At 46.1% G+C, this 21,151-nt stretch overlaps 1 protein-coding gene across 3 annotated transcripts in view; it reads left to right on the plus strand.

Moving 5' to 3' along the window:
• LZIC (leucine zipper and CTNNBIP1 domain containing) overlaps window positions 1-21,151 on the plus strand; it is a 104,373-nt gene that overhangs the window by 65,095 nt on the left and 18,127 nt on the right. For all 3 annotated transcript variants that reach the window (XM_078642280.1, XM_078642281.1, XM_078642282.1), the window contains exons 3-4: window positions 10,376-10,511; window positions 13,345-13,443. In XM_078642280.1, coding sequence (XP_078498406.1) covers window positions 10,376-10,511; window positions 13,345-13,443 — 235 coding nt within the window. The remainder of the gene's footprint in view (window positions 1-10,375; window positions 10,512-13,344; window positions 13,444-21,151) is intronic.

The raw sequence follows: 21,151 nt of genomic DNA on the forward strand, positions 1-21,151 counted from the left end.
CCTGAGAGCACAGTGCAACTCAGTCAAGGAAAGAAAGCCACACATGGTGGAAGATGATTGGAGGAAGCTGAGCCCTACATTAGTGGAGCCTCACTTCAGTACTCCATCTCAACACCAGCCTTTTACTTTGCCAAAACACACCACAGGTAGTGATTCCCTATGGTGGAGACCCTCTGATACCCCTAGGGTGAGGGATTGCTTAGAGGAACATGATACAGGGGGTAACCATGCTAGTGCAGGTACTTCCTTATATGGCCACTTAGGCAATATAGGCTTACCTGGTCAAGTATGCCTTATCTCCTTTCGTTTGGGGGGGGGGGGGGGGGGGGTTATGTAGGAAGGTGGATACCTGACTATGGTTACCCCAGATTTTGTGCCTTGTGTTTAGCTGGTTTTCGACTTAGTTGGCCTGGGACCCTGCTAATCAGGGCCCCAGGCTATCTGCTCCCCCTTTAAAATGGACTCCATGTACCCTAGGTGCATAACTAATTGTATTGGGTCACCTTATCAGCCCCTGTACAGTGTACTATAGGTACCCAGGGCATAGGTGTATCCAAGGCCTACCAGGGGCTGCAGCATATCTTTTGCCACCTCTGGCTGGCCATCCAAACTGACACAACTGGCTGATCACTCAGCTGGAGCAAGGTCGTGTAATCACCCCTTGCGTAGATATAGTATACCTATATCTAAACCTATATCTGGACACACATATACCTATAAGTCACTCCTATGGCAGGCCTTAATAATCCTGGAGGCAGAGTGCTTGGTTTTATGTGAGATGGTGCTCTAGCGTGAGCTGAGCCTGTCTGCAGCTTTCGGAACCATTTCCTTATAGCTGTTCTGGGATACAGCCATACCATATACTCTTAAATGCATTATAATCCACGCGGTTATTGCTAACTTTGGTTTGGCTTTATCAAAACATGTCGTGTAAGGTGTGATGCACTTTGGAGTACTACCCCCTCGCCAGTTCTGGCGACGGGGGTAGCATTCCACCGTTCTAGAGGGAGAAGACATGTGGGTAACAGTAAACGCGGTTAAAACTAACCAGAGCCTCAGCATCACAAAATGGATGCTGCTGCCACTGACACAAGTCTGACCTCCTGCTGCTGACCGAAACCTGGCAGGGGAGGCTTGGACAAAGAGTTCCCTGTCACAGGGAGGTGTCACACCACCCCAGACAGGAGATAGTGGATTGGAGCAGGGAGGGCTGAAATAAACTAGACACTGCCTGGGGCACACAAGGTGTCCTATGCAAAATGCAGTCAAACCGGTTCTGGGGCACTCCAGCCCCTGCTCTGGCGCGAAACTGGACAAAGGGAAAGGGGTGTAACCACCCCCTTCCCTGGTCCCACCCATAGGAGGGACCTAGCAGGTAAACCAGCCCCTTGATTTGGAATAAAGGTAGGAGCTGTGCCCATGAGCATTAGATTTATCCTGACTGAAACCTTGATACAGAACTCTGGACCCTTCGACATCCCACTCGACGTGGAAGACTGAAGAATCTCCCTTGTGGTCAAGGAGTGACCACCCTGTGCAAACAGGCACCATCCAGCGCCCAACGGTTTGCTTTGTTGCAGTTCCCGCCGTAACTCGAGCGACAGAGATCGACAAGACCCAGCTTCCCTGCCTTCCAACAGCCCGATCCACAGTCCCAGCGAATCTGAGACCCGTGGAGGCGACGTGAAGCGTGGGGCCGGCCATCTTGAAAAGACTGCGAAGTGCTGACCGTGCAGCTCCCGAGGCACCCTCGAAGCTGTGCATTGGGGTTTGAGAAGCCCCAGCCCCGGGCAGCTCGTGCACCGAAGATCTCCCCTCCACACTCACCGAGTGCTGCGTGGGGCCCTTTTGCATTTTCCTGCTCAACGCGTTGGTTCGGTCGCTTGCCCGTTGGCTAGTGGCCCCAGTACCGACGAACCTTTGAATTTGATCTGCTAGTCTGGTTGCTCCAGACTGGCCCTCGCTCCCCTGAAAAGGAGCACCCTCTCTGACCTTGCTGGTCCGAGAAAGAAGCGATCTTCCAATCCTGCTTGGGTTGCCTTTGCCAAGGCCTGTTGACTCCGATCCGGAAACCGACACCGCCGACAGCGAGGGCCTCCGTGGGACAGCTTGTGATTCACTCCTGGTCATCCTCGATGCCCCAGAGTCCACGTGGCAGTGGAGTCAGTCTTCCCGTCAACCACCTGATTGCACCCGACATCGCCTGGTTCCTTCCTGGTTCCATCCTGGTCACTGGCTAGTGACCCAGACTCTGTCCCCTCTGCTTTCAGGTACTCTACATCCTCGATCCACCCTTGGATCCAACCGGACTCTTCTCTCCTGGCCGCCTGCAGCATCTTCACCTCCAGGCTCCATAGAACTCCACGACGAAACCCGACACACTTTGGCACCTATGCACCCGCTTCCTGTGGGTGAGGTAACGATCTAACACCGGTGCTCCTGTAGTGGTTTACACCTCTAGTGTCCTAGTTTAACGTGGCTTAATTCTATTCCAGTCGGAAGACTTCCAAAACAGTAACTTTGTAACTTTTACGCACCATTGACTTTGAATTGGTGCATGCGTGTGCTTTTAGTGCTGCACCCGAATCCCGCGGGCTACTCCCGTCCTAACTGCCGTTAGTCCAGTGTAGTCCAAGCGATTCCCAAGTCCCTAGGCCTTACCACTGTTCGTAAAGTGATACTTATACCACTTATTTAGTATATGGTTTGAGTGGCCACCGGCCCTATCCATAATTGTGCAACTTGTGTATGTTTAACTGTGCTTTTGTTTAAACGCATGTGCCTCTGGACTCATAAACAGTACAGAGGATTATTCTAGTAATAAACACATATATTTTTATAATATATAACTTGTGTGGTGTCCTATTTATTTGATATTACAGGATTACATATGGTAAAACAGCTGGCTTCACATGCCCTCTTGAGTTAAGCCTAAGACTGCTTAGTCCATGCTACCCCATAGGATAGCTTGTCTATAAGGGTGACTTACAACCACCACCATAAAAGATTGTTTTGACTGATACAAGGCGCTCACTAGAATAGTGAACATCATACATCAGGCCAACTTCTGTAGTAGGGGATCTCTGTGTATAGTCATAATCTAGTGAATAGTCCCGCTCATGTGTGTGGACCCCGGCAATCAAAAATAATCTCTTAAGTTGTCAGAAAATTGCAGAACTGCAAAGACACTTAAGAGAAAATTAAAGACAGATAATGCAGCATATATCCACAGGCTACACTGTCCAGTACTTCAACTAGAAATTCCACCGAAAATCCACAAACAGCAAAGCCTGTCCAGATTTCCCTTGCTTTAACAGCAAAATCCCTCTGAAATGATAGAGAGGAAGGCATGGACAGACAAGCCCCATAGGCTGCCATTATGTGGCTTAAATAGGATACTGTGCCTTTAAGAGAACCTTCCAGAACTTCTCCCAGTATCCCAGAATGCACAGCAGGTCCCTCTTACTTTCAGTTCTTTTTTCCGGCTCCTGCTAACAGGACCCTGGTGCATTGAGCTCTCCCTTTTTCAAGGGTTTATTGGAATTTTGTGCACTTTTTGCTTTAAAAGTGTTTTCAGTTTGTGTACTTGGTGTTTCCCTTCACTCCTGTGTATTTGTTCAGGCTTTTTAGGGCTCTAAAATGCCTGCTCTCTTCGACAAGTGCCCAGCATGTGGAAGGAAGAAGGCCAAGACTGATCCACACGACGTCTGCATACTCTGTCCCCCTGAAGTACATGTCCCTGAAGAATGTGACATCTGTCTGACCTTTTCATCAAGGACCCTGAGGGACAGGCTAAAGATTAGGCTCCAAGGCCTAGAGGAGAGACGGCTGCAGGCTGCAGGTGGGTTTGGGCAGGCTGGGAAGGCTCCCTCTGCCTCTGCTGAGGCCTCTGGGGGGCTTCCCAGAGGCAGGAAGCCCAGCAAACGGTCCCGGTCTCCGTCGACGTCGATTTCATCGACGACGACGTCGAGAGGGATGATGACGGTGTGTTCCCCATCTCCCCGGGGCTCCGGGTCGAGACAGCGTCGAAAGGCCGGGGTAGGATGCCGTCGAGATCACCGTCGACGGCGTCTCAGTCGTCGTCTTCGACGTCAGCGTCGAGCCATCGACGTCGAAGAAGGACCGACAGGCACCGGCGCTCGCCGTCGAAGCGACACTGCCGGTCACCGTCGAGCAGACGGTCGGCGTCGAGGGGATCCTCGACGTCAAGGACCTCGGACAAGCGGTCGGCGCCGAGAAGGAGTCGACGCTCACCGTCGAGGACTGCACGTTCGACGTCGCGGAAGTGGCGTTCGGCGTCGAGGAAGAAGCGCTCGACGTCGCGGAGACGGCGTTAGACGCCGGAGTCGCGGAGGCGACGTTCGACGCCGGAAAAACGACGCTCGACGTCGAAAAGAAAGAGATCGGCGTCTCTGAGACCTTCCAACTCTCCTAAGCGGCGCAGAAGGAGTTCTGGCGCAGAAGTCACGCTGGGTCTGGTGGAGGATGCCGGAGACGGCGGTCACCTACTGGAGGGGCTGGTTCGCAGTCACCTCCCCTGAAGAAGTCACCGGACTCGGTGTACTCGGTGGTTTATACACCACCTCGGCCTAAGACGCCCCGCCTCCTTTACCTAGAGGGGATCCTCCCATCAATCCTCCTCTTCCACCACTTCCTCCCACGGGGCAACCACCACCACCGCCTCCGCCACGTGGGCCTGCTCCTCGGCCGGAGATACCTCCTGTTTCTCCACCAAGGTCGGTGTCACTGCCTCCGCTCCCTACACTGCCTAAGGGGACTCCAAAACCACTACCCCAGGATAGGCCAAGGAAGACGCCTTCACAGAGGCCTGCGGAGCATCCACGAACTGGGAGATCGCGCTCTCGCTCCAGGAGGAGGGAACGATCGCGCAAGAGGTCATCCACGCGGTCGAGACGGCGCCACAGGAGGCGTAGGTCTCGTTCCCAGACGAGGTCCTCTGGGACCAGGGACTATTCTCCGACTTTGTCGGAGTCACCGGAGACAAGGGTGTCACCGGTTGACGATCTGGTGTCCTTTCATGATGTCCTTTTAAGAGGTGCAGCAAAATTGGGCATCTCGTTGACGGTGCCCACGCCCAAGACATCGGTGATCTTCGAGACGCTTCACCAGAAACATCTGTCTCGGCCATTACTACCACTAGTACCGGGCCTGGTGGAGCCGGCTATGGACCTTTTCCTCACCCCGGTGGTGACTAAGGCGGCCCCCTCGAGACTGCAGAAAAAATACCGGGCTCCCGACTTGGATCCGGCTTTTCTAAGGGTGGAACCCCCTCCAGACTCTGTGATAGTGACGGTGGCTCGTAAACAGCATGCAACCACTCTGTCATCCACAGTTCCACCGGATAAGGAATCTAGATGTCTGAATTCGTCTGGGAGAAAGGTTTGTGGGACGTCGGCGACTTCCATGAAGGCTGCGAGTGCCACGACCTTGTTGGGGCGGTATGACCTTGCCCTCTGGGAATCCCTCCAGCAGTTTGTGGAACATCTGCCGCGTGATAAGAGAGAAGATTTCCAAGAGGTGTTGAATGAGGGGATGTTGGTGGCGAATCAGGTCATCAGTTGCAGCCGACTCTTTCCTGCTGGCGGCGCATGGTTTCTGCCATGGGATTAACCAGCGAAGACACGCCTGGCTCCTCCTCACGTCACTAAAACCTGACGCACAACAAAGGGTTGCCAATCTACCATTCTCTGGCAAAACCCTATTTGGGAAACATGCGGATGACAAAATGGCCCGCATGAAGGCGGAGGCCGAAACGCTCACGGCTGTGGATCTGGAAAAACCCAAGGATAACAAGAAGTCGTACCGCCCGTTCCAGAGACGGTTCGGTGGACAGGACAGCGGGCGTGGCCAGTCTTCGGGACAGCAGCAGCAGCAACAACAGCAACAGTTCCGAAGACCGTTCCAGAAGCGCCAGAGAGGCAGAGGCGGCCAACAGTCGGCAACAGTGACAACAGGTCTAGGCCCTGAGCGCTTACTTTCCCTACATCCGTTACCCACTCCGGTGGGGGGAAGCGTTCAATTTTTTCTGGCAGAGTGGAGAAAAATTACTCAGGACAAGTGGGTGCTGAATATTGTTTGCAATGGATACAGTCTTCGGTTCACCAGCCCGCCTCCATCAATCCCTCCGGTCAGCTCGCAGTTTCAGCTGCGCGAGCTCCAGGCGGAGGCCGATATCCTGTTAAGGAAAAGGGCGATAGAAGACGTACCTCTGTCTCAAAGAGGAAGAGGTCTGTACTCCCGGTTCTTCCTGGTTCGCAAAAAGGACAAGAACGAGTTCAGGCCCATTCTGGTTTTGCGGCAAGCAAACAAGTGGATTCGCAGAGAAAAGTTTCGCATGCTGTCGTTGCATCAGATTTATCCTCAGCTGCAACGGGGAGACTGGCTGTGTGCCATAGACCTACAGGATGCATACTTCCATGTGCCATTGCAAACAAACACAGGAAGTTCCTGCGATTCCAAGTCGGCGCCAATCATTATCAGTACACAGTACTGCCATTCGGGCTGAAGTCTGCGCCCAGGACAGTGCATGGCGGTGGTAGCCGCACACCTAAGGAAGAACAAGGTGTTTGTCTACCCTTACCTGGACGATTGGTTGATCAAGGCCTCCTCCTTCTCGGAAGCTCAAGCGCACTTCCAGAAGACGTGCGTTCTCTTGAACAAGCTGGGGTTGTACATCAACATGTCCAAGTCTGTCCTGACTCCGGTCCAGTGCATACAGTACTTGGGAGCCACCATCAATATGCTGTCAGCAAGCGTGTCTCCTTCCGAGGAGCGACGATTATCACTCCTTCGGAAGGCTCAGGCTCTTATGACCACTCCATCTACAACGGTGAGGACAGTGTCTTCTCTACTGGGATCAATGGCCTCTTGTATCTTCCTCACGCCTCACGCACGGCTGCACATGAGACCATTGCAGGAGTGCTTGGAGGATCAGTGGGATCAGAGGAGAGGATCTTGGGACGACAAGATACGACTGTCTCTGCGTGCTCTTCAGTGTCTGAGGTGGTGGTGTTCGGCGGAGAATCTCCTGAGAGGGGTTCCCTTCCACAAGGACATTCCCACGCAGACTATCGTAACGGATGCATCTCTCCACGGCTGGGGGGCGCACTCCGGAGACTTACAGATTCAAGGGACGTGGTCCCAGACGGAGTCCACGTATCACATCAATTTCCTGGAACTCAGAGCTGTTCACTTGGTGCTGAAGGCCTTTCTTCCGTCCTTCCAGACCAACTTTCTGCTTGTGCAAACGGACAATACGACCACGATGTATTACCTCAACAAGCAGGGGGGCTCCAGATCGTGCACCCTGTCACAGGAGGCGCAGACGATCTGGCACTGGCTTCTGGCCAGAGGACTGACGATAACGGCCACCCATCTACCAGGTGTGCAGAATGTTCAGGCAGACGCAATGAGCAGACTGATTCAGGAAAACCACGAATGGGTCATAAACGACGAAGTACTAGGAGAAGTCTTCGCAAGGTGGGGGACTCCAGACGTAGATCTGTTCGCCACCGCCGAAAACAGCAAATGCCGAGACTTTGCCTCCAGGTACTACCAGCCGGGGACGCTGGGGAATGCGTTATGGATCAACTAGTCGAACAGCTTTTCCACCCATTCCCCTGATTCCGACGGTTCTCATCAAGCTGTCCCAGTCCAGGGCGCGGATGATACTGATTGCCCCGGAATGGCCCAGACAGTGGTGGTTCACGGACCTGCTTCACCGGTCTCTCCTTCCTCACATGTGGCTGCCGTGCAGGCCGGACCTTCTCACGAAGTTCGGGGGGCAGATGTTGCATCCCAACCTCTCGTCTTTGAGTTTGGCGGCATGGCTCCTGAGATAGTGCAATATGGCCATCTTAATCTCCCAGAAGATTGCATGGACATACTGAAGGAGGCTAAGCGACCTTCCACTAGGACTTCTTATGCTTACAAGTGGAAGAGGTTTTGCATCTGGTGCAAGTCCAAGAACTATGACCCGACGACATGTAAGGAAGATGTCATCCTTCCATATCTTCTACATCTGGCGCAGTCTGGCCTTAATGTCCATTCCATTAAGGTTCATCTCGCTGCGCTGACTGCCAACAGGAAATGCCCTTCACAGACTTCCTTCTTTCAGATCCCTGTGATCAAAGATTTTTTGGAAGGCTTGAAGAAAGTGTTCCCTCCTGTCCGGCTTCCTTCGCCTTCATGGGAATTGAATGTGGTGCTGTCCAGATTGATGAAGTAGCCTTTTGAACCTATTCATAAGGCTTCATTGCAGCACCTGACCTGGAAGGCGGCGTTCCTCGTAGCCATTACATCGGCCCGCAGGGTGAGTGAAATTCAGGCGTTGTGTTGCCAAGAACCTTGTACTGTATTTCATGCTGCTAAGGTTGTTATGCGTACTCACCCTAAATTTCTTCCCAAGGTTATTTCTGATTTTCATGTCAACCAGACCATAACTTTGCCTACGTTTTTTCAGAATCCTTCATCTCCAGCGGAAAGGTCTTTACATTCCCTGGATGTTAGGAGGGTGTTGAAATTTTATCTGGATAAAACCAAAGATATTCGTAGGTCAGACCAATTGTTTATCAATTATGGATCGGTCAGGACGGGTCTTGCGACCTCTAAGCAGTCTATCTCTAGGTGGATTGTGTCCTGCATACAGCTGTGTTACCTAAAAGCTAATAAGACCTTAGGGGTAAACCTAAGGCTCATTCCACCAAGGGCAAAGCTGCCACGACTGCTTTGCTCCGTAATGTTCCAATTGCAGAAATCTGCAAGGCGGCCGCTTGGAAGTCGGTCCATACCTTTGCTAAGCATTACTGTCTGGACTCTGATGCCAGGGCAGACGCTCAGGTTGGGCAGGCTTCGCTGCGAAATCTGTTCGCACAGTAGTGGTGTTGTTTTCTCTTTTCTCCACCGCCGCTTTGGTGTGGGGGTGGGCTTGCCATTCTATTCACTAGATTATGACTATACACAGAGATCCCCTACTACAGAAGGAATAGTTTCTGTCCTGTAACTCCAGTTCTGTAGTAGGGGTATCTCTGTTATAGTCATAAGCGCCCTCCCGCCTTCCCGGTGGAGAGAGATATTCATGTAAGGAATGCTACAGGTCTGGCGTGTTACGCCTTCAAAAAGAACTGAAAGTAAGAGGGACCTGCTGTGCATTCTGGGATACTGGGAGAAGTTCTGGAAGGTTCTCTTAAAGGCACAGTATCCTATGTAAGCCACATAATGGCAGCCTATGGGGCTTGTCTGTCCATGCCTTCCTCTCTATCATTTCAGAGGGATTTTGCTGTTAAAGCAAGGGAAATCTGGACAGGCTTTGCTGTTTGTGGATTTTTGGTGGAATTTCTAGTTGAAGTACTGGACAGTGTAGCCTGTGTATATAGGCTGCATTATCTGTCTTTAATTTTCTCTTAAGTGTCTTTGCAGTTCTGCAATTTTCTGACAATTTAAGAGATTATTTTTGATTGCCGGGGTCCACGTACATGAGCTGGACTATTCACTAGATTATGACTATAACAGAGATACCCCTACTACAGAACTGGAGTTACAGGACAGAAACTACTCCTTCTCACACCGCGTGTGATGAAAACTAGGGCAGGAGGAAGATCATTCAGAAATAAAGCTGCAAGACTGTGGAACACTCTGCCAGTTCATATCCGTGGTATGACTGGCTACTTGGCGTTTAGGAAGGAGATTAAGACCTTTCTCTTTCCTATGGTCTAGTTCTGTATTGTGTCATCAGTAGCCAACTCTCCAGTCTCCACTCAGTAGCGCCAGGATGCTCCTTTGTTGGGGCAGCTGTTGCGCTTTAGAAGTGCTTTTAACATAACATAACATAACATATAGAGGGAAAAGGAGAAATGGACATGAATATCAGGGCAGAGACATGGTCACCCACATGAGGGTGTGTCCTGCAAGCTGCACAGCCCAGACAACCGTCAGTGCAAGAGGTCAATGCATTGGCGGAAGTTGCACATTACAAGTTTTAATTTACCTTCCTTAGCAAAGAGCAAGTACATATCTATATTGAGTCAAACAAAACTGGTAAAAGGTATTTTAAAATATTTACATTTTTCATAGGTCAGTTGACAACAATATCTATAACGTAAGCAATGTGGTACACTTAATGTCATACTATGTTGGATATTTATATAGGACCAATCACTTGATCTATTTAACCGGTCAATGGTATTAATAATATGCCTTTTTCCAACAATCTATTTTTTTGGTAAACCGAGTTATGCAAAAGAGAGGTCTAAAAGAGCAAAAAAAAGTACTGGATGGTATTCCATATCCGCTTCTGAACTTCCTCAGACCCATGATCTTGGTAGTGAAATGCTGCTATGTTTCTCCCCTCTTTCAGAGATGACCTGGATGCTGAGGAATATGAGGAAACAAAAAAAGAGACCCTAGAGCAACTGAGCGAGTTTAATGACTCGTTGAAGAAGATAATGTCTGGAAACATGACGCTGGTGGATGACCTGAGTGGGATGCAACTGGTGAGCACTGTTTAGTGCTTTAAAACATGAATCTGAACTCTTAGGTGCAAAGCAATCCCCAACAGTGTATGGTTTGAACAATGGAATATATAGTTACAAATATTTCACCTTACAGATTATACAGGGCTTAGTGGTCCCTTTTGTGAACTTGGATGTATTGGTTAGTTTTTCGACTAAATATGTTTCTTCACAAGATTATAAATGCATGGTGGCGTTGTTCTGTGGGCTGGCCAGGTGGATGCCACAGTTACAACCATAAAACCACAGGAATAAAGAACAACTTACAGTCTAGGATACTTAGTGACCTGGGCTGGGCTGGGAGCATAGGAATGTGGTTGTCCCTTAAGGTGTGCAGGATGTCCTATTAGAGGACACATCTTCCTGACAGTTTAGACCTCTGTAACACAACAGTGGAGAGAGGGGAGGAAACCACCACCATGGTTGACGTTGAGCTGATGTGACACAGATAAGAATTGGGCCTCAGGAAAAAAGAGCACGAAATATTAGCACTAGGACCTCTGGCTGCATAGCAGCACCTTTTGATTATATTTATAACCACATCCGGTCAATCCTAGAGGTGGATCCAAGTTGCCAATTCACATAATTATTTCCTTCATTTACATGAAGTCAGGAGAGCAGTTGCTCCAATCCAAAACAAGGATTTGCAATGCAATAGGTCTCGCATTAGTAAAATGCACAGCTATTGGCTTTGTAAATGTAAAAGTAATATAGTGGCGAAACAACTTTTATTTTATTTATTTACTTTTGTAACAATCGCGGCACGCCGCGCGGTGTCCCGCAATTATTACAAAAGTCAATAAATAAAAAATAGATAAAGTACATTTTATAAAAATAGTTTGCTCTCCGTATTGCTTTTCCATTTGCAAAGCCAATTGGTCAGCATTTAACTGATGTGAGACCTATTGCATTGCAAATGCTTATACTGAAAACAATGCATGCTCGGGAGGCTGCACACAGGCAGTGCGCTGAGTGGGAGAAGTGGAGCTGTGGGATGGAGAAGGGGACGTGAGGGAAACAGAATAGGAGAAGGCCACGAAAGTCAGGCGAGGGGAGAAAATAAGCAAAAAAATAAATGAATAGAAAAATACTTTCTCGGGTGGCCACAAGTGCTTTCTCCTGCGCAGTGCTGATATCAGTTGAAACCTTCAGGTTGACCATAAAGCATGTGCGAGTAGGAAACGAATAAAAATAGTGGGTGCCGCCGTTATAGCTCAAACTCTTGCAAATGTGAGACCTATTGTTGTGACCGGCACTGAAAAAATAAAGGCGTTGCTCGCCAGACTATGTTATGCTTTTTGTAAGCAGTGCAGTATGCTACCTGTGCCGTGCTGCTTATTAAAAGGATAACATATTGAAAAAAAATGAGTTTGTCGAGCCTCAGATTTCGCTGAAATGGGGCGGGGCTTGCGAATGACCAACCGAGTTTTTCGAGCGGTGCCAAATAAAAGAAAGGTGCAGCTCATCAAACTCTATTTTTTAAATATTTTATGCTTTTAGTAAGCAATACAGCATGCCTTCTGTGCCGCACTGCTTATTAAAAGCATAAAATATTGAAAGAATTGTTTGCCAAGCCGCGCCTCTCGCTGGAGTGGGACGATGCTTACGGAGAATAAAAGAAAGGCAAAAGCCACGCTTTTGCTGCCCAAATAAACACATACCATGGGTCAAAGATAGAGATGGGTGACCTGCACACAAATCAAAAGTCGCACACCTGCCATTGCTTAAGTCCAAGCATGCTTCATTTAAAATAATAATAATTTACGTTGCAGGAGAGAAATCCGGCCTGAAGCAGCAGGCAGGCAAAAGGCTTGTAAGAAAATAGTGCTGGAAGACTGTAAATAAAGCATACAGAGTAACCACACATGTAAAAGGGCTAGTCCTTCTGGGAGGCAACAACAGAATACAGGGAGGTACGAAGGAGAGACTAATAAGCCTATCAACAAATCAAAAGCCAACATTTACAAAGGACAGTGACATCAGCCAATTAAAAAGATGGGCAGAGAGTGTGCAGAGCTTCAAGTCCATACCTGAATACAGTATGTCTCGAAGTGACAGTGCAAGCACTGCCTAGGTGTGACCTAAAACGAATGTGCTTCTGCTGAGTGATTTTGTTTGAGTGAGCTATAGATGAACGAAGAAGGAGGATTCTGTGCTAAGTTCATGCAGAGATGGTAATAATTGAGCTGAGAGGTGAATGAATCAAGAGCGTTAACTGGTTGAGGGATTTAGTAAATATGAGACTTCTAAATTAATTATTCCTAGCATTCATAGATGGAGGAGAACAAGCTTACAGTACCCTGCAATCCTATGAAATTATTTTTAAGCACTGAGTGCTCAGCACACTCCAAGACTTGTCGAAAAGGAATTAGGAGTATCCAGAAATGCAGATGACAAACTGACAGTATTGTCAAAGGTATAGAATGCTCACATAATATCAAGAGTTGATAGACGACGAGCCACAGACATTAGGAGCTAAATATTATGAGTTAAACGTACACAAACGTGTGCACACACACACGCGCAGGGCATCGAAAGACTGCCTTAAGAATTATCTTAAAGAGTCTAGAGCTGCTTAACACAGATGTACTAGTTAGGAGCTGGTAAACAAGTACATCATTACACAGTGGGATATTAGAAAATGAGCGCAGAGCCTCAAATGTTCCTTCTGATCTATTGACATATAAGTGACAGAAGGTATAGAAGAGATTATTTGCCAACTCTGTGAGTGGTTAGAGCTTGACCGGAATTCAGAGTATATGTCAGCGAGTGTCTGCAGATCTGCTACATTAACTCTCTGATTTTCTGTTTTCAGGCAATTCAGGCAGCAATCAGTCAGGCCTTTAAGACCCCTGAGGTTATACGAATGTTTGCAAAGAAACAGCCAGGGCAGTTGCGCACACGGCTGGCTGAGGTGAGTAGTAGCTGCTTCTTTTTCTGAAGGCTTACAGCTCCAAACACAATTGTCCTCATGTCACAGACATTACTAGGTTGACGTTGCTTTTTCTTCAAGAGAAAAAGTAGAAAGTGATGGGTGTAATGCTTGAATTATTATCAGCCATGTCTGGTAGTTACTGTGGGCAGTGTTCCAGCCTGTTGTTTTTCCTCACTATAAAGCTACACACATTGGGACTACTCATATTCAAATCAGCTACTCCCTCCTGAATTGTTAAGCCATGTTCCTTCTATACAGAAGCAATCCCAGATACGTTTTGGCCTAATTGGGCATCTTTAATAAGGTGCAGCTTCATTCCTATAGCTTGGCGTGATTAGCATGAGCTCAGAGCCCAAATCCTTTCTCAGTTTTTTGCAGCACTGAATGTCAGACATGAAAAGAGCTTAGTACAGAAGACGTAGTACGTAAGATGTTGAGGTAAGTTTAAAATCAGCCAAAATTGTAAACAGTAGGTTTAGAGAAATCTTTTCCTCAAGCGGCTTCTTCTCACTGCCTGCATGTTGAGGCCTTACATGCAAGATGACTTTTGTGGCTCGATTGTGACACTGATCGGCGCACCTCAGCAATTCTTGTGTTCAGGGGTGTTTGCAACCACTAGTGGTGTGAGCCATGATGAGCCGCACCACATTTTACAGTGAGTGCCCCATGGTAAGTTAGCTTCAGCTAGTATCCTTCAGCTTTTAGCAGCACTGCCACCTACTTTGTATCCAAGGTCGCCCTTCAGCCAGTAACAGGAACCATCGAAATTAACGGGCCCAAGCAACATGATCTGACTCTTTTTCCTATGTGCTGAAAGAAGGAACATCACAAAACTCAAACTAATATCTAAATGTTTTGCCCTTATATCACTGAGGTCTTTGAATTTGGACCTTAACTTAATCAAATGGAAGACCACCTAATGTTCAGATTTTTCACCCACTAGGTGTGTGTAAGTGATGTCCTACATAGTTTGCATTGGACTCAAGCTTAGATTAGGGCAGCCTAGTCTACATAGTCTGGTCTAATAACAGTCTAGCTTGCTTCCATCCTCAAAAAACTTTACCTGTCCTGTACGTTTTGGCTGAAGAGATACACTACTATGTTTTCAGTGGTAGCAGAGTGCTCTCCTTATATGTCACCAAATAGACAGTTCTGGTTGACCTCAATATCTTAACAGTAATCTCATTGAGTCAGTTTGGGGTCATGAGAGGCTTCTGTAATGAGTGAGATCCACTACTGTTGCTAGGGCTGAAAGTTGGACAGTCCCTCGTAGCATACTGATTGAGATTCAGGCTTGGTCTTGCAACCATGCTGCTGCTGACTACTTCACTACTTGTCATATGCCCCTCCTTTGCCCCTAATAAGAGATTGTTGCCTTAGTGCAGCTCACTAAAGTACTGCAAATCTTAAATGCACCTTGAGAGGGAATTTTATCTGTTCTGATGTATTCTTAGACCTTGCTTTTACCAGGGTTACATAATAGACTACTCCAGGACATCACCTCTGATTTGGCTATGCATGCTAAATCTGTGAATCTTGCCATAACCTCTCATTGAGGCACACAACAGCTACAAAAGTGAATATGTAACTTATTTAGTGTGAATTAATGCAAGATGTCAGTACAGAAAACAGATTAGCTAAACTGACAGCTTACTTGAATGGACATTTATCAGTCCTCCAATTTGATATATCTGGGTCACAAAGGTGAAGCCAGTGCCTGAATGTCTGTGTGCTACACTTGGCAGAATCCAGAGCTAACCTGGCTGTTTCTTTGTTGATTTTGAATAAGAAGTGATGATAATTTTCACAGTGTCCTCTTGGGCTTTAGTACCTTCATGCAGGTAGAATCCAAATGTCTATGGGTATGGCCAAACATGGTTCCTGTGCATGCTGTGTCACTGGAACCAAGCTCTACCTGGCTGATGAGCTGTAACTAGGGTGAAACTGGTCCTAAGCTGCTTGTATTTCGGTATAGGGAGGACTCGCCTGGTAGTTTGGGCTGGACTCTTCGCTTTGCTGCAGGTTTAAGACTGATTTGCATCTGGCTGGGTCCAAATTGAAGTGGAGTGGTGTGCAAAACGATGGATTGGGTGCGACCCCATGTAATTTCAAGTCACTGAGTTTAGTTCCAGGAGTACATCCATCACTTTTTTGTATATTGTAGTAATACACCTTATTCAAATGTAATTACATTACATTTACTTAATACTATACATCACTTCTAATAATTATTAATGCATTATAAACAAACTACAATTTTTACTTTAGATGGGAATTTCTTTTTTAATTTAAACTTCAGAAATCAAATTTTTATTTAATGTATTATATTTACATTAACAATTTAATTCAAAATTAAGTTAGTAGTACTGTCGTATTTGTTTTCTTTAGTATTTAAAGTAAATATTTTAAATTAATTTACATTACATGGGATTGCTAAAAATATTGTGGATTACAAAAAAAATATATATATTTTTCAAGTTTAAAAAACTTTTATATTTCTCCCTATTCTTCACCATTGGATAACTTTACAGTTAGAGTGGCGATCTCTGCATGGTTAAATATAAGAAACTTTTCCCCGTACATTACCAGATGGAGATCTCTGCCCCGACTGCGGAGACCTCCTTAAAGGAAATATAGGGACAACATAAAAAGTTTATTAAACTTAGAAAATGTTTGTGAAAGTATGTTTATGTTAAATATTACTGTAAGTTATTTTTAGAATGGAATGATTGAAGTCTGCTTACTTTTGCAATTGTGTGCAGGCACACATGCTAGCAATGACATTCAGTGGGCAGACAGAACTTAGTTGGAAAGAAAAAACAATTTCTATAACAAGAAAAAAAGAAAGCTATGGCCATGGCAAGTTGTTTGGGAATATGAGCTTGGCCTGAAATATGGCCTCAAATCCTATTCCTCCTCATCCCGAGTGTCCACCATGCAATCATATTCCTATTATGAAACATCCTATTTTACTATCAATACTAACTAAACTAAAATATAGTCAGTAAACATGTAACCAACTTCAGTTGACATTATTCTCCCACTTACTATTTATTGTTTCAGCTAACTGTGAACACTATCCAACACACACTAACAACGGGGTATTACCCTTCCTTTATCCTCACTTAACATAAATATAAAAACACACTCAAAAAGGGAGAGGAAAATCAAAATAAACCTTGGTCCTCTATGAAAAACCCTCAGTGGTTTTAAAATTGCTCCCACCCACTAGATAGTGGCATGCTTCATCATAGGGGGTGCTACAACACTCTGGCTCAGACCAATGCTAAGAGTAGCCACAAATGGCCCCTCAAAATTGGGATCCTCCAAACACATTAAACCTTAAAACTACCTCGGAGAGTACTCCCTTGTTATATCTGGGCCTCTCGTGGCAGGGTTAAAAGAAATCAGTTGGGGTATACCTACACAGTTAGTACCCTATACCTCTAAAAACCATATTCATCCACATGTTATGGCCTTACAACTCCCCTAAGGGTCGACAGCCTTTTTCAGGATGAAGATTCATGTACTTACCCTCTTACTACCCCCTTACCTGCCCAATGCTATGTGGAGTTAGGGAATCCATCACCGGCCATACTTGCCAATTATGGGGACACACTCAGGAACAAATGTATGATGTTACTACGCGATCATGTTGATCGCGGTATGTTACAACGCAGGTTTTACAACGCAAGTCGTTTCAAAGACTTGCGCTCGAGGGCGCTAGACTTGGGGATAGTATGATTGACTATTCAAACACCAGTCTACGTACAGTAGGGAAGGTGTTGGAATAGTAAACCATACTATTCCTTGGCTTACAGTGCCATCCAGCACAAGTCGTTGAAACGACTTTCATTGTAAAGCCCGCGTTGTAAACCTACTGCGGTGAAACGCCCGCGTTGTAAAGGTCATCTCCCCTCAGGAACTACCTTCAAAGAAAAAATCTTAAAATCATTTCATACCACTTGAGAGTAGGCTGCTGGTGGTAGCCACATTACAATTCATAAAAGTAATTCACTGATCCACTGATTTATCTGACACACCCATTGTGTGCAATAACAAAGTGGAGGACACCCACACCCACCTACCTATACCACCTCCATAAAACTCATCTCTAGGCTCCTTACCCAAGTTTTACTAATTTCCTTCTAAAACCGTGGTAGGAGTGGGAGTGTCTCATTGTAGTCACACACTGCATTCGTACAATAGTAGATCACCAATATATTTGGCCCTTTTTGGTATAAACAAATGCTCACTTCACTCTTTCTAGAGCAAATGGTGCTAGACCCTTACTTTATTTGTGTGACGTTCTTTATTTGTGTAACATCTCTGTATAATCAGTGTCTTATTACAGCATCACCCGGTATCATGGTGGTTGATTTCATGACTATTCTGGGGTCCAAATGGGAGAATAATGAGGTATACTAGGGAGGCACCGGGCACATGAAATCAACCACCATGGTACTTGGTGATACCGTAGTAAGACACTGATTATCAATTCAACATTAACTAGGTTTTGGGTATATGTGAGGTCCTAGAGTTGATGCAAAGTAATTAAACGTTATACAGAGATGTTACACAAATAAAGGAAGGGTCTAGCACCAATTGCTCTAGAGATAGGGAAGTAGTGTGCTGTGACTGTCCATCATGCTATGCCTGATCTGTTCTCCCATCGGGCGGCCCATCTGCGAATACAATGGGCGAGACCTGCCTTGGAGAAACGGATACAAACCCTCTCCTTTAAAAGCTCCCATCCTGGGAAAAACAAGTCCTGGTCTGTGGGGCTAAGAGTGGGGATATTGCAGTTTTACTGTGTAGCACTGCTGATGGGTGGTGTTCTGTATTGCTTCACCTCAGACCATTTGTGGCGGCTGCGCCCAGTCCCTGTCTCCTCCTGGACTGTAAATTGTTGGGCTGGCCTGCCTGTTGCTGCATGTAGTGGTTTGATCCTGCCTCATGTATTGTGGCATAGGCTAGAAGAACCCAGGAGATTAGCTCAGAAGCTGGAAGACTTTAGGTCCCTGAGGCCTTCCCAGGCAACGCAATTGAAGAAGAGAGTCTTGGAGATGAGGTGATGGACCGCCTTTGAGACGGCTATCTATGGTGTTACAGAGGCTCGGTCTCACCCATAGAAACAGAACAATAACAGAATGTTATAAACATAAGAGGGAAATCATTGAAGCCAAGATGCTGTATGCTTCCTTTGGACTCTGGAGGTTACCTTTCTTATGACCCGTGGGATCTCAGATTTGATTATGTGGAATTAAACGCAAAGCACACTAAAACTAACCGGACAGCTACCACATAACAGGTCAAAGCGCCTCATAAATTGGGACTTCCTAGCCCATGAGAGTGGCTCTCCACATCAAAACAACATCTAAGATCAAGAATGCACTTAAGATAACCCACTCTTCATACAATAAGTTTTAGCATAGGCGAACCATCAAAAAAAATTGCCCATAAACAAATGGGGAGAGAAACCCCAATCTTGAATATTCTATCACGTAACCCCTCCTAGAAGCAGGCCACCTTAGTGGGTAGCTTTGTAAAAGCGACTTACAATTGTGTGTAAGGAATATCTAGGTTCCACCCACCGACGATGAAAACAAAGCTCTTAAGACCCACTCTATAAAAGAGATGCTCCTTCAGCCAAAAGGAGACAAGAACGTGAGCCAAGGATCAATGACCTCCTTTCAAATGGACATAGATGTAAACCAAGAGCAACAAAATCTGCAATTTCTTTTCGATCACTCAGCTTTGTTCTTGCATCTAGACCATACATTAATCCGGAGACGCTCGCATAGAGAATAGTCGATCAATTAAATAGCATTTAGCGATGTTATATTCAAACATACAGTAATCGTTACTCAATAGCTGCCATCACAGCCACGAAAGAGTCAAGCAAAAGAAAACCCCCAACCGTGAAGCATTACATTAATTGACATCATAATAAGATCACACTATCAATGCCCCGGAAATAATAAAAACTCATCATGACATGACTCCGTCCCCATTACACCAATGAGCGATGTTCTATTTCATATCGGTACCCTGATATAGGTCCAGGGAACATCGTACACTTTCCCTACATCATCTCCCCGTCATTTCATATGAACGAGCCTTATAAGGCCATAACTCCAAATAAGGACAGAATGCCTTGTATGGACAAAACGCCTTACTAGCACTGCAGCCTTTTATGGACTAAACCTTTCACCTAGTTCCATGCCGAGGGTGGGTTTTTCCCTATCGATATTGCTAAGACGTCATCCTTAGCACATATGAATAATTTATGAGTACACTCTCCAGGAGGTTCACTTCTCCCATCGACGCACAAGGTTTAATCCCCAACGTCATCCTCATCCTGATCAATGGGTAAGACACGCACATACACTGTATAAATACAGCACCTCTTGCTATCAGTAGGCAGGAGGGAACCGAGACTTCAAGGCCGACACACTGACCAGAGACGCTGCAGCTCCGGCATGCCATCGCTCCAGCTGACAGTGGTCTGACTATCCCTTGCGGGGTGTCCAACTCAAGTCCAGGACGAAGTCCCACACTCTCACTATTTAGGTATGGGGTTTCGACTAAATCCTAGCGGGATACTTGGTTCTTAGACTCGTAGACTTAGGCTCTATCGCACCTACTCACATGCTAGGGACATTTAGGTACTTCTAGACAGGCATCTTAGGAGTACGCACTTTATTTTATAAATGCATTTTATCTTCATGTATGTGTTGCAAAATGGTAGAATACTATTCCATTTTATTCACTGTACTGCTGATTCTATATCTATGCTACTATGTCACAGTTGTAGCAGCACATTTGTTTTACATGAGAAGAACAACGGTACAATAAATTCTTATTGTAAACACGCCCAACTGTTTCTTCTGTGTATCTCTCTGAGAGCAAAACAAGCAAGCACGAGTGACTGGGTGAAAAATAGTATATTGTTTACACAATTCTGAGGAATTAGGATTTGTTGTGTTCTGAGGTTGCCAAAAACGAATCTCTCTGATAATAGGAGATACTAGTGCCACTGCGAGCTAGCTAATGCAAAACATAGGCTAACATATTCGGCGGGGTTGTACAGAGTCAGTCTACCACCAGACCCACAGTATATGTTATCTGTAAACAGCACAGGTCCTGCATGAAGGGTACAATAGGAACTACACTACAGCGACCCCACGCTCCACACTTCTATTCAAGATGTCTTATTAGCTATTTTAGAAATAATGACAATGTTGACCAGAGTGGGATGTTATCTAGGACGTAGCTAATGCCGATCATTAGAACAGAGTTCTCATACTTCCCGCTTCACACATATAGCAGTACAAAAAAAAAGAGCGAGAAAAGCAGATCCAAGACCTCCAACTTAAACATAAAAACAAAGACTTTCTCAGAGTCTACCACAAGTTCAGGAAAGCAGGAGAACTGGAACAACTATTGAGGAAAGCTGCAGCAAAAACAATGCTTTTTACGAATCTACAGCATTATGTCATATTAATGGCAAAAAGTACAAACTAGAAACCTAACCTTAATTAGTGGCACATATAATTCATATCATATTAGAGTTTGTAGATCATAAAACTTAGATGAGGAAATCCAAGACAGTTATTTGGAGAGCTTATTGTTCCTGAGAAGAGATGAACTTGAATTCTCTCTCATCGAAAATCCTGTCACCATC

Source organism: Lissotriton helveticus, chromosome 5_1 (assembly GCF_964261635.1).
Source record: "Lissotriton helveticus chromosome 5_1, aLisHel1.1, whole genome shotgun sequence".
Taxonomy (NCBI): Eukaryota; Metazoa; Chordata; class Amphibia; order Caudata; family Salamandridae; genus Lissotriton; species Lissotriton helveticus.